Source organism: Meleagris gallopavo, chromosome 14, assembly GCF_000146605.3.
Source record: "Meleagris gallopavo isolate NT-WF06-2002-E0010 breed Aviagen turkey brand Nicholas breeding stock chromosome 14, Turkey_5.1, whole genome shotgun sequence".
NCBI classification, from domain to species: Eukaryota; Metazoa; Chordata; class Aves; order Galliformes; family Phasianidae; genus Meleagris; species Meleagris gallopavo.
The window spans coordinates 141,785-156,504 of record NC_015024.2 but is presented as its reverse complement, the minus strand read 5'-3'; the positions used below and the strand labels follow the sequence as shown (position 1 = coordinate 156,504).

The 14,720-nt window shown below is 45.2% G+C and overlaps 1 protein-coding gene across 1 annotated transcript in view; it reads right to left on the bottom strand.

Annotated features, from left to right (window-relative positions):
- Positions 1–14,720, bottom strand: part of SFMBT1 (Scm like with four mbt domains 1) — a 77,655-nt gene that overhangs the window by 25,460 nt on the left and 37,475 nt on the right. The window contains 4 exon segments of the mRNA XM_031555519.1: positions 74–162; positions 453–693; positions 5,074–5,168; positions 10,538–10,694. Coding sequence (XP_031411379.1) covers positions 74–162; positions 453–693; positions 5,074–5,168; positions 10,538–10,565 — 453 coding nt within the window. The 5' untranslated portion in view covers positions 10,566–10,694.

Genomic DNA, 14,720 nt, shown 5'->3' with positions numbered 1-14,720 from the left:
AAAAGAACTGAATCTGAATAGTAACAAGGGGAAAAAAAACAAAATCCAAAATGTAGCATATTCAAGCACTTACCCCCTCCAGCAAGTTAGCAGGGGCACTGCATGCTCCTTTCAGCACTTGCTGAAGGAATTCCTCCTGGTCAGGTATCTTGTCTTTGATACCTAGTGAAAAAATAAGTACAAACAATAGGATTTAGTGGGTTTAAATGAACAACAATCCTCTGAGTAAATCTAAGTCCATTTCTGAAATCAAGCTAAGCTCTCTCTGGTGGAAGAGGACCATCCTACTGAAAGTCATGGGGTTTCCAAAAAACATGACAGGTAACTTCACCTCATCATCAGAGCAAAACCACATTCTCCTCATAAAAACAACTATGAAGACAAGGCTTACAAAGGACAAAAAAAAAATACTTTTTTTATTTACCTCCCTCTTCTGCACATGGAGGCATTACCTTCAGGCACTTTGAGAACCTTCTCGTTCTGCTCACACCAGCCGATGGGGTGCAAGTCAGCCGTCATGATGTCACACCAGAAGTCAGCCTTGCGATCCTCCCCGTAACCATCGTAGCGCAGCAGGAGCAGCTGCCCGCAGGTAGTAATGATGGTGGCCACCCAATAGGTGTTTTGGTCAGACTTGACAGCAACCTCTAGCTTCATACCAGGTGCAAAACCATTCTGCAAACTGGTGTCCACCTGAGGAGAAAGGTCATCACATCTGAGCACCTCCCAGTACTTTGTGAAACAGGGGAGAGAACGTTTCGGATGCATTCATCAGCAAAGACCCTCAAGTCAAATGCCATTCAATCTCCTCAGAGAAACCACCTCATCACACTGTGTGACCCAAATCAGACTGAAAACCGAATCTGCATTAATGGAACCTCCTCTGCATTTCAGAGTATCCTTCCAACCTTTGATTAACTAACACCTTGCAAGGCATTTCCCCACCCCAGACAGCACCTCACCCACCACTGAAAGGCTTTCTAACTCACAGCTCGTCTGCCAAGCTAGACAAAAATAAAGGTCAAACTCACCCACACAGGCTTCTTGTGTTAAACTATTCCTTTCAACTTCTTTGTGCTAAGAGTCTACTTAAAATACAGACATGTGCTTAATTAATGATAGCACTGCTACCACGCTTACGAAGGCATGAACCTGCACAAATTGGAGAATAAGGACATTTAATATTTCTAACCATCTAAATAATTGTGTGCAACACTGTTACATGAATACATAGATTAACAAAAGTTTAAGTGATTTTTCAGTGAGCTCCTGTCCAGGCAATAGCTAAGTGCTAAAGAGTGAATGCACTTTGTGTGTGCAGGTGAGGAATCCAACTGCCCAGCACTCCGATGCTGAAATGTCAACTTAAAAAGGAAAGGCAACACACCGACTTCCTCACACCGCTGGCTTTTGCAAGCTCGCGCACTCCTGAAAGGGCAGAAGGACCCTGCGCTGCTCCCACTAAAGCAAGCTTCTAAGCCACTTTCAGTTCCACAGCCTCAGTCATAATTAAAAGTCAAACACGTCGATCCCCTGTTCTCAGCCAAACGTAACTGGTGCTTGTGCTCTTCAGTGGCCCCAAATTCCATTTCCTCTTTGAGTCAGCTGCAAGGAAAGCTCTTGGTGTGATGCAGATGTGGTAGATGTTTTTTGGGTTATTTATTACCAGTTCTGTGCTGACAGCTCAGTAACTGCCATAGCTGTTATAGTTTCATCATCCAGCACATACTGGCTTGCTAAAAATAAAACTAAGAAAACCACAGCAGAAAGAAAAGCATGTGAGGCTGTTGTTAACTGTTTACGTCTTTTAGGCTAATATCCGCCCCGTGGAGAACTCCTTCATGAAAACAGAATCAGCAGAACACAATACCTGCAGACTACCTGAAGTGGTGTTTCAGAGGGAACTTGTTCAGAAAGGTAAATGCCTTGCTGAAGAGATTTTTATTATTTACCTTGCATTCTGACCCCAAGAGAAAAGCCACAGTGACACAAAGCCTGAGAACCGAGCAGTTGATGCAGCTCTCTCTAGCTGAGCCTCCAGCAAAGCCTCATGAACTGCACTGTAGGAAACCAGCAGCAGCAGATGGAGCCATCCCTGAAGTCAGTCGCACTTTTCAGATGGTTTCACCTATGATCCCAGCAGCTGAAGCAGAGCCCAAGAAGTCAGCACCCCCTCCTGGCAGCTGGGCGAGATAACACCACTGACTGACATAACTGCACGCACATAAAGTTGCAGAAAGGAATTAAGAAGAGCATTAAATAGTCCTAAAGAAAGTGTACTTAAGGTAGGATGACAGCCCTGGCATCAGTACAACTCCAGGTATTTGCTAAGCTCTGCTTCCTGCCAGATCATACGCAAAAACAGTCCCTTGAATTTTAACACTGTTTAAATTTTAAAATGCAAACAAATTAAACATTAGAACATGTTTAACTTGAGAGAATAGCTTACATTTTCCAATGCCTCTTACTCATGGTAAGAGCAAAACATTCAAAATTAATACAAGCTCCCATCAGCACAACTAGTACTTTGCTATCACAGGCCGTGTCATCATGGGTTACATTTCCCAACCTGCTCTGTGTGCTCCCTTGTGCTGTGGGTGAGGTATTTCAGTTTCAAAAGAACAAAACAAAACCTTAAGCCCCCATCCAAAATTTATTTCAAGTCAATACTGGCCCATTTTTCTTGCGCCAGCATTATTCTTCAGCTTAGTGTTTTTCACTCCTCTTTTTTAGAAGTACAAAAGTCGCTCCCTCCCAGCTCTCCTGGCATTAGATTACAGAAATGTCCCTCTCCGAGGGAAGCACCAAGCAGCAGGAGGCTCCAGCAGGAGGGATGGGGCTGCAGCACTGGGCCTGCAGTGCTCTGCACTGAGAGCCTCTCCTGCACCCTGTCCTGCAGTCGCACAGTCACACACACGGCTCCACCAGACAGGCTGCCGCTGCCTACCTGGAGGCACTGAGCTCGTCCTTCTCCATCTTTTCTATACAGGTGCCTCCTAATGGACAGCAGGAACCTTGAGCACAGGGCCTCACACTGTCGAATTTCTCTGAGCAGTAAGATGTAGGTGATGCGACAGTGCTGTAAACGCCCTTCCCTCTCTGCTGGGCAGTTCTGGGTCAGCATTCACCTCCATTTTTCTTTGCCAAGTGTATTACAGAGAATATTAAGGCTGGCCTTCAGGGATCCTAAAGGAACTCTGCTACTTTGACAGTCTACATCTGACAGTCCACATCCAGGCCTTATTCTCAGCTCTTTTATGCCCCCATGCAGGCCCTGACAGCCCGAGCCCCTGGGCAGCCCCTCTCCAGGGCAGGTTTCCCCTCCAGAGGGCTCCCAGTGCAACACAGCAGCATGGGATGACACTGCTGTGCCCAGGCCTGATCCACAAAGAGCTCTTGGTGCCACTATTACTTACATCAGCAAAACTGTGCAGTGTTCTACACAAGTAGGGAGTCATCCCAACCAAAGATGTGGATTTGTTTTTTAAACCTACTTCTATGTAGGTCACTACAAACGTAATGCCTCCCATTTATTTCCATGGAAACTACAACATACGAAGAGCACAATAACACTATTTGATATAGCAAATTCTTAGCTACAAAATGCTGTTTTTCAATATAATCACCACCGTTCTTGAAGCATTTTTGCCAGTGATGAACAAGAGCCTGCATGCTGCTTGTAACAATCTGTGTCAGCGAGGTGACCACAGTTGCTATTGCCATTGCTGAAACACACCACTCACCCATCACTACTCACATCCACATAAGGAATGCTCCCTAAACATTCAGCAAGTGTCAATAAATGTCAATGGGTGCCATTTTTTCGGCACAGAGGAAATAAATTTCACACCCTTGCTTCTTACACACTTCCATGTCAGACGCCATTCTGTCAGACTGCTTCTCTGCTGTCATCTGTTGCATGGTGACAAAATATAGTCACCAGAGTATAGGCAGGAAGGTTCAACTCTACTGCCATCCCACCAACACCTGCCTCTGATGTCATGGGCCAACATAATAAAATAGGAGGTGTTACTTTCGGAGCAGCCCTCATGTTCCTATTGCCCACAGGGACGCTGGTGGGAGCTCTTGTCTGGCACAGCCACGCTGGCACAGCGCAGCAGGCAGGGGTGTCAGAGTCATTCTGAGAGTGTCTCCTACTGCTGCTGAAATACAGTCACCATGTTAATTCCCTTGCTCGTTACAGTAAGGTTGGTGGGCTGGCGTGACAATTATTTGTAAGCAATAAGGACAGGCTTCTATAAGAGATATCAAACAAGGTAAAGCAGACCAGAGAGGCAGACAGATGGCAGTCCTGCTACAAAATGCCCCTGCTCTACTTTCACGCCATTCCTCAGCACCTCTGCTTGCTCTTGCTACAGCCTTGGTAAACCAACAAAACCCAAGACAAACGTAAGGTCTCTCCCCTCCAGAAATGAGAGGCCTGAAAGCCTACACTGAACGAACAACTTACAGTTACAGTGTATGGAAGAATCTCAGCAAAATGTACACTTACTGAGGATCTTTACTAGGTATTCAAAGGCAAAGCCAAGACTTTGTCCTACTCACTACACCTTCTGATCAATATTCTAACTACTGCAGTCAAGCGTATGGTGGAGCTATTATTTCTCCTTGGCCTCCTTGAGAACCATCACTGAAATGCTCTTTAAGAGCACACCTGAATTCTGCTTTTTGCTGTTCAAGAATTATGGCACCAACTGTCTGAAGTGCAGCTACTCTACTGCAGTTGGCAAGGAGAAATCCCTCAGAGAGAACCAGAGACCGGCACCTGCTCAGGCTTCATGAGAAAAACCAAGCTTATGCTCTGGTGCAGAAAAGACTAGGAGCCTTTCTGCACCTGGGCCATTAATGGGGTCACTCCGTGCTACGCTCAGAATGGAAGGCAAGAAATAATAATAAAAAAGGTGAAATTCCAGATTTCCCATTCCTCTAAGCAGCATAATTGTAGTGAACCTTCCAGATTTCAATAAATCAGCTCACTCAAAGAAACCTTAAACATTCAGTATATAAAAAAGTGATGCTGGAGACAGTAAGTAAAGACATTCCCTTACTCACATGTTTAAAAGACCCATGAGGGGCTGCAACCGCTCCTGTGTCTTCTAGATACTCATCCCAACTGAATTCCATGTCTTCCACACCAGAACCAGCATCTGGAAGAGAAGCCAAACACCTTCAGCAACCTGTCATCTTAAGTATGGGGCTATTAAGAAGTTCAGCAAAGATGACTTCATTTCTAGGTGACTGACCACAGAAGTGTGCAGTGGACTTCAGTTATGCAATTCACAAAGATAACACTGTTTCACCTTCACTTGTATGTGACGGGCACTTTAAGTTGGATTTGTTCTGAAATAGTGAGACCTTGGGTATTCTGGTTGAGCACAAACTGTTTAGGCATCTAAGAGAGGGGAGTACAGGGTAAGTTCTGTATTTATTCCAACAAATATTTAGGAAAAGACTGACAATTCTGGGCATACCAGACCTTCAAAGAACTGAACTAAAAACTACTACAGAAAATGCAACACCATAAAAGACAGACTTAAAAAAGAATTGCAATAAGACTCCTCTCTTTTTTTAAGCTGGAAGGTATTTACTTCGGTGTTAAAAGGCACCAAAAGCATAGAGAAGAATTCAGGGTAGTTTTAAGAAACACAGCTCTGAACAATTGAAATCAAGAGCTTTCAAGTGGGTCATTAAAAATACCAGCTCATAAAGTATAACAGCTTCTTCAAAGCAAGAAAACCTCATTTCTAGAGGTATTCAAAGCCAAAATGAGCTAAACCCACTCAAGCCACAGTTGTACACTCATGCTATCAGGAAAGAGAGTATCTGGAGTGTGAGCTGGTGCTCCCCTTTAGCCACATTTTCTATCACTATTACCACATCTGTCCCTCCTTGCAGTCTCCCCTTCAGCTCCTGGCTCACCTCCCTGCTCCCCCTTCCACTCGTGTTCTCTCTGATGTGCAAACCCACCCACCGAAAACCCCAGCAGGGTAGATTTGGACCCCTATTCTGTTCACTGTGCTGCCACACTGTTTTTTTCCTCTGGCTGGTACAGTGTGGGATGACAAGGGAGGCTTGCTGCCACCCTATGCAAGGGGCAGCTTTAAGCTAAACACAAAACAACAGCTTCAGTAATGAAAAGGAACAGCAGTGATGTGAGATACAAGCAAAGCCTTTCATTTCCACACGATCCTACAGCCTGCTCCAGAGCCATCTCTGTGAACAAACACGGGGTGTTCACCCCTGTGTACAAGGGAACCAACGCTATTTATGAATAGGAACAGAAATCTCCCTGTGTTGGACATGCAGGAGAGCTCAGTGTGTAACATTTCCCGTGCTCCCAGCTTGTATTAGGACAGGTGGAAACTCCTCTTTCAAGGAGTATCAGCGGGAGCAGGAAACACTAAGTGTCCAAAGAAAGGATGAGATACTGTTACATGCCATTATCTGAGCTGTGGGCACAGTGAGATCTGCCAAGCATGCTGCACAGCACTCCTTACCCCTTGAACAGAGAGGGCCAATGTTTGCCCAAAGGTTGACCAGCTTTCAATCATTTAAAACCTGCAAGTCCTCAGACTTCAAATTCACGCTATACTCATCTTTGACTCTCACTGTAATTCTAGGAATGGCCAATTGCTAAATTCAGAAATGCACCTTCAAATTGTGCTGTTTGCTGATGACAGTGCCTGTTTTAGGGGTGGCTCCTATCACTCCCCAGCCCAACATCACTTCCCTTTATTTTCAGATTGGCCTCCTGTAAGACTCAGAGCTCAAAAATCGTCATCCACTTGATGGGATACTTTTTTAACTTACTGAAGAAACAGACCTGGAAAAGGTCAAAAGTAATCCTAGTTCACAGATTCTGGGGGAGCGAAGAGGGCCAGGCACAGAGCACAGCTGTTTGCAAACCAGCATGAAGCGGGGCGAAGTTCTGGCTGCAAGTCATCCTAAAGATAATATAACCTCACTGCAAAACCAGAGTACGATTGCTTAACTCGTTAGAACAGTATTTTACTTAATATAGCCATAAAAATGCTTACATTCAGGAAATGGGAAGAAACTTCAGCTCAAAGAAAGCACCCGTGAGCAGCCCGGCCTGCTGCCCGCTGCCTCCACCTCCCACCCCAGGCACAGCGACCACAGCCCACCTCATAGCACACAGCTCCCAGCTCCACACACATTCCCACACCAACAGAGCCACATCCTGCCAGGTCTCTGCCATGGTCAGAAAGGCCCAAAGTGGCCAAATCCGACCAGCACTCACTTTCTCTGAAAACTAGTTTGCCACAGGAAAAAACCCACCAAAATTCTTGCTCAATGCTCACTGCCAAAATGAACGCATTCCACCCTCTGTTTTAGAGGGTTTCCTTGCAGGGTCAGAAGTCTTTTTTTGATTGAAAAAAAGCCCCCAGAGCTTTTGCTACCCCTCTTAGCCCACTCTGCCTTCACTACACATAGCTAGGGCCCTGCAGTTGGATGAGGCTGGGCTCTCAGCCTTGCACCTTGACCATTCAGCCTCACAGAGGGAAGTTCAGGAGCCCTTAGGATGGTCCTGCAGATGTGCAAAATCTCAGAAATACACCATCTGCTTTTCTGTGCCCAACTGCAGAAACACCTCCAGATGTGGCAAAGCATTGCCCCCACAGCAGGGTTGGCTGGAAATCAGGGTTAGATCCCATCCTTTCACTGTTCACCAGCAGAACAGCTACAGCAGAGCAGGGCCCCATTCCAGTTGAAGCTCTGACCCACTGTTACTGCATTCTACCAGCCCCAGCAGCTCGGCTCCATTCAGTGGGTGAGCAGATCCTGGGGCACAAAGAGGATCTTTAAGTCAAGCTGCATCCCTGAGGGCCTGCATTAAACATCCAAATCAATCCAAGCTCAAACAACCCGGGGAAATGTCATGAATTTACAGCAGCAACTCACTTCTGCCATGACAAAACTTGCAGTTTAGGATGACAGATGACAACAAGGAAAAACACGTCCAGCCCATTTAATCTTAAAGCACAATTGCTTGAAGTAACGCTGTGTATACACGTGTGTATGTATGTTCTCTCTCCCTCTCTCTCCATATCCTTCATTGCTTACAAGTCCCAAATGAGTCCAGCTGCCCACTATGCAGTGGGACATATTGCTCTGCACCAGCCGGATGGCTGAAGCACACGTTACTTTGGTGGCAAAGCACAACCGTGGCCAAGGCAGGGAGAGAAACTAGATGCTGTTCTCATCCCTACGGCCTCACCATACAACCAGCTTTTGCTCGTAAAGCTTTCAAATCAAGCTAACTTATTTTGTAAGTAAAATGTGAGAAGCTTCCCACAGAGCTTCTGTGGAGAATGCACAGAGAATGACTCCGGAGGGCAGAAAACCACCTGTAAGAACATTTGAAGTTCCTTTCCCATTTATCGCTGCTTCTACCAACATCATTTTCAACACCAACTCTTCCTTTTTGAATTTTACCACAAATTATCTCCTGTTGCTCTCTGAGAGGTTCAGGCAGAGGAAGAACACTGAATGGCACCATTTGGATACAAGGCAGGGGATTACTAAGAGCATCAGCTCTTACATGTACCTGAATTCAAAGGAGTGCAGGCTGCTTTGCTTCTGGGACTCAAATTCTCCCTGTGAATAACTTTTGTGCATCTTTAATGTGATTGAGTTGAAGCTTGTCATACTGGACATTTAAGTACATCCCACTGAAGTCTGCAAGAACTTCCATTAAAGCTAACTTAAAGGTTTTTCACCCTGCAACTTTGATTTTAACAGCAGTTAATCTTTTCCATCAACACAAGCTGCAAGGCCATGCATAAATAAAAGCAGGTTGGAATCTGGGCAGCTGAGGAAGTCTGTGACAGGGATAAAAGCTGCCACTTCTACTGCTAGTGCAGGAAAGCATTACAGCTCACACCCTGAGCGCTGCCTGGGTCCTCATATGCAGAGAGCCAGTAAAGAAACAAACAGAAAGGAACAACAAAAAAGTGGAGGGGAGGTTCCAAAAACTGCTATAAAACATCAGATGGCAAAATGACAAACAACAAGGAGGGAATGCTTCAGAATGAGCTGGGACTGGTCTAACTCAAAACAGTGCAGAACATATCACAGGACCACACCAAAACCACTGTGCATATGTTTACGTGGGGAACACTCACTGGAGCTTGTCTTTGAACTGAGCACGTAACGCTTTCTTCAGTTACTGTTTTTGCTTTCCACAGCCACTTGTGCTCAAACCAGATGCTAACTTTAGGAAAATAGCTGTTCAATCATTTCAAGAAAATGGGAAACCCTTCATAGCTACTCCAAAAGCACATAGAGAGGACTGTGTGACCTCTGCAACTTTTAGAGGAAGTAGAGAGGGATGCTCAGCCTGCTGCTGAGCACCTGCACATCTCCTTGCTGTTCTTAGCTGCAAAAACTCTTCTCTTTTCCACACTACATGACAGAAGAGAGAACATTCCAGTGGCAGAGGAAACTCTGCATATTTATGCATGCTGCTTTTTCTTGCTTATTTGAGGATACGATGTTGACAATAACCTGAGTGATTGGCTATAATTAATAATCAGAAAGCAAATTTTGGCGTCAGACAGCAGGTGATATCATTCTGCCAGAAGTGCCATAGATTAAAATCATTTTAACATTTCTTCAGTAACATAGCAATTAGTCTTCCTTAAGGTAAAAGCAGAAAGATCACTAATCATAAATTGTCTAATGAGAGGCTGCTTGTTGGACAAGTGTCAAAGGAAAGAAATGCTAATCCAATGGTTTACAGTAGTTACAACAAATTTACTTTTTATTAACTGTCCCAGTACTGAGGGTAGGGACCTTCTCAAGGAAAGTAAACAAATCGTGGCAGGAAAAGTCAGAAAACCAGATGATCCCCCATTAGAGCATATAATCTAAGAACTCTATTTAAGAAAGTTGCTGGTATATTCCCAGCCATCCTGGACACTCTTCTCAGCCTGGTGCTACAAGGTGAACCAAAATCTGAACTAATTTATCAAAATTTACCACTCTGTAGCAGGTTAGGATCTGATGTCCCAAGCTCATCAAAAGGGGCAGCAAGGCACATCAGAAAACCAGGACAGATTACAGTGGCATCACATAGCTTCAATTATCTGGCTTCAAACCAGCAGCATGACCTTGTGAAAATATTACAAACAACACAAAGGCAAACGAGGACACAAGAAGATAATATTAACCACTTTGATGAGCAAATGCCTTGAAACAGTAGTGCTAAACTTTCCGTAAATTCATCTCATTCTGACATCATGAAGGGAAAAAGCAGAGTTTCTAACAAACATAATCACCTCTGTGGGTCACAGAATCATAGATGTCATATTTTGTTCTCTAAGCCAACGACACACCTTGCTTTTGACAAACTTAAGATCTGCAGTCAGATTGTAACTCACCACGACTGAAGCGTACGACACACTATGAAGCACTCCCTGTGCTCAGGGCTGTTCCCTCTTACTTGTCAAGTATTTTGAGAATCCGTAGCCCCACAGCTCAGCTGCCCCACTACCTGCATCATGCCGCTGTTCTCCATTCATCTCCACAGCAGCCCAATGGTTATTCCAAGTAGCCAGAAGCAGGAGAATCCAAAACCGTCACAGTTTAGTGGTCATGAGTTGCCTCCCACTTTAAATCCTGCTGGCAGCCAGGACATTCATGAAGGGATCCTGAGAAAAAGTAAAAAGAAATATTGTTATGAAAATCTTTATTGGCCTTGAGCTACTTTTGAAATACGTTAAAAACAGTGCACACACACACAGACAGAGTGTTCCACAGCTGTACAGTCTAAAGGCATTCCTGCCCATAATGTCTATTAGGCAAAAAGAACCAATTTTTTAAGCCTTTCAGATCAAACCAACCAACCAAATAAACAAATGACAGAAGGCAGAAACACAGTCCTACACATTCCATGATGAGAACTCGTGGCTTTCAAACCTGTAAGCAGGAGATTTCTGTTGGAACCTAATCCAGCCCCAAACTACTGCAATTCCCACGAGCAATTAAATCGCTTTGTTATTACTGGTAGGAAGTAAAAGGAGAGCTCTAAAGTCAGCCCACTGCAAGTTTTTGTCCCCACATTTTAAGCTTAGAAATGCTTTTTAAAGAAGGTGATCTTCAAACGCCCTTTGCACTTTCTTTCTTTCTTTTCTACACGAGGCACTATAAGTAACACAGAGGTAGCTTGTAAAAACTTACAGACCCCTAAAAAGGCTGAGGGTTGTAAAAACAAAGGCTGCATTTCTCACTTAAACACACTTTGAGAAATGATGGTTTTCAAGAGGGAAACTGAAGACATCTGCAACGCCTTACATTTTTCTGAGTTTTATTTAGCTGGGGTGCCTAAGAAGACCACTTGAGAGTCCTCTAAGGGATTTTTTTTTCCTTTTCTTATTTTTTTTTTATTTTAAGATTTTTAAAAGTATAGTAACCCCCTGCCATAGCAAAGACAAATCCTCAAGAAACACCAGTTGCTGAGCAAATGGAAACACAAAATCTGACTTCAAAACAAGCGTCAGAAATGGGTGAATGTTCTCCATGATGGCAACGCTTCCGAGGTGCAGCTGTGATTTCACTTCTGAGATTCTAATTGGACCTGGCATAAGATGACTACAAATGACTAAAAAATCATTTTGCATCCCACTACAAACACCAGCAGACTTTGAGTAGCTTTCTGCAGGCTGCAGTTCCATTTGTACTGACATTCAAATAAGCAGACTGTGACTAGCAGCTGGTCTGCAAAATTCTAACACCATGTTTTTTCCTTTGAAAATTTGTCCCCCTTGCTAGAAATGGAAGTACCCTGAAGCAGCAGCTCTATGAAAAGGGCCTGAGGTGCCATGCCTGCCAGACCCCTCCAAGGTCTGTCAGAGTACGCAGAGGGCAGAAAACAAAAGGGGAAAAAAAGTCATCCCAAAGTTCTGCAATCTGGGTTTGTGGAGGATTTCCATGGGGTAACTGTAAAATGCTGAGTGCAGCAGAATGCAAACGCTTGTGTTCTGAGCACCCAGGCTTGTGAGGTGGCCCCAGCCCACAGCTCAACTCAACTGCAAAGTGCTTCCATATAGAGCTGCTCTCAGGCTGAGCCACAGGGTTTGGCATCAATTTCAGGGAACTGCACAGCCTGGCTGGGCTCTCCTGCATGCACCCGTTAGCTTCATTCCCACACTTTGTCCCTCCATGCCATTACTGACCCACCAAGTTACCAATTTCTACCAGCCACCATCACTTCTTCGCACACCCTTCAGGTCAGCACAGTGCAGGACAAGCTGCAGCAGCAGCGCATTTCTCACCTATCCTGGCTGAGGGTGGCTTCCTTCTGCAGACAGCCTCAGTCTAAGCTGCTAAGGTTCCTTTTATCCTTTATGAAACAGGACTAGGAGATCAGCCTGATGACCCTTGAGGTCCCTTCCTAATCCATACCATTCTATGATTCTATTTTATGTCCTCACGCTGTGTTACAGGAGATTCAGGTTAGGAAACATTTCTTCTCCATGAGCGGTCAGGCGCTGGAACGGGCTGCCAAAGGAGGTGGTGGGGTCACCGTCCCTGGAGATGTCCAAGAAACTTTTAGATGTTTTACAGAGGGCCATGGATTGGTGGGGAAATACTGATGGCAGGTGGACGGTTGGACTGGAAGATCTTGGAGGTCTTTTCCAACCTTGGTGGTTCTGTGATTCTATAACCTGCACAAACCTTGGTACACAGCAGCCACCAAACTGCTTTTTATCATTAATCAAAGTATTTCTTGGTGATGGCCTGTAGGACGCCCATCACTTGCACACTGCTAAGACAAAACAGTGGCAGTGTTGTGGCAAACACCCCATGAAGCACCCAGGCCAATAAGGTGGAGATATACCACTGGTTTCAAACAGTGTGGTTCTAGCAAATTGCCCTCAAAATGTACGTGAAGTTATTTTCAATTTATGGTATCCAGCTCTCAGTTAACTTCTAGAATTAAAGTAGACAACATAAAGCTAGCCTCATCTGTTTTCTTTTTTTTTTTAAACAACATGGAAGTATTTAAACATCCCCAAAATTAAGAGGCTGTTTATTTAAAAGATGCCAAACATTGGCAGCTCCTGCCGAAGCTGATTGATATTCTGCCCGGGCTGGGCAGCTATTCAGGATTCGATAAGCAGCACTGTTGTTTTCTGTACACAACAGTGAAAGCACTTGTAATTAGCACCCGCCACTGCGGATGCTTACAGTCTGGCACTCCAAAGATTATCTACTGATAAACCTCAAGAGGAGTGGAGCACGAGTGTTGCTGGAGCGAAGATGATTTGGAAATACTTTGGACTCCTTAGTCTCACTTCTGCATTTCAAACCTCCTTTCGGCACATGAAATATTCAGATGTTAGCAACTGGAGGCAGCATTAAAAACAGTTACAGTTCATTAAAGCCAGATGGCTCACTTGAATATGAAAAGAAATCAAACATAAGTTGGATGTTGAATTAAAGTAAATCAGCTGGCGTCTGAGGCTTAATATTATTTTAAAACAAAGGCACACGAGACAAGGGGACACATGGGACTCCCAGGGGCTGGGCAAGGCACTGCACAAGGGTCGTGTTGCACAAATTCCTGCATGCAAAAGAATCCAGCAAAATCTCTTGCAAAGCCTTGCGTGTGCACTGGAAGCACTGCCAGGAGCACCTGCCTGCTGCATGGGATATCAGAGCAGGGGATGCGGTTCCTCAGCACCCAAAACCCTCAGCTCTGCCATGGGGCTCATCCTGCAATCAGATTGTCTGGCAGCTGTCCTGTGAGCATACCTGGAGTGGGAGGAGAGGAGGTGAAGGTCCTCCCAGCCCCATGCCCACTCATACACATACATACCCATGCCCTCTCATTTCAAGCAAATACAAATTATGTGTTCCTTAGGAGAGAAAGCACAGACATTTCACCTAAAGATATAACTTCTTTAGATGAAGAAGTAAAGAAGATAACTTCTTTAAGCTAGAGTCCCGCTCTTCCTTTCAGCCGTGCCCTGCTCAGCACACCCCGCTTGGCCCGGTGCCCGTGGTGGATTGCTGCTGGCACTTCAGCACAAGGAGCCACCCGGGACAAAGCAGCCCTCTGCTGCCAGTCTGAAGGATGCCTGGGGAAAATGAGTCCGGGGGGAGCCCACAGCAGCCCCTCCTCAGCTACCAACAGCAGCCGAGCCCCAGCGTTCACACCTCCATGTGCACAGCCATCCTTCTGGGGGATGTTCCCCATCCATCTCACCAACGCTTCTGTAGGTAACATCTGTATCTCCTATCACACAGTGAGCTGGAAGGAGACTCTTCCTCCACAGCAAGGCCCTGCACTGGCACCAAACACAGCAGGCTAAGAGTCACGACTGCCATGTGGGACTGGGAAAGGGAAATTCATGTTCTTCCTCCTTCACAGAGAACATCATGCTGGGGACAGCATCCACCCTGAGGGCACGGGGAGTGTGCTCTGACCCAGCTCTGCCAGCAGTCTGGGAGCCAGAAATGGACAGGGCCTCTGGGATGGGAGCTGCTTTTGAGATGTTTCTTCCGAAACAAGAATTCTCCTTTCAGTCTTCTGTTTGAGCAATAGAATTTACTTGAAAGAATTCTACAGCACAAGCAGAACCCAACATAAGAAAACACTTCAGGAAGGAGCCAACTTTACTTTACATCTCCTTGCAATGTGTAGTATTAGATGTACCAGAATGTTTTTAGGA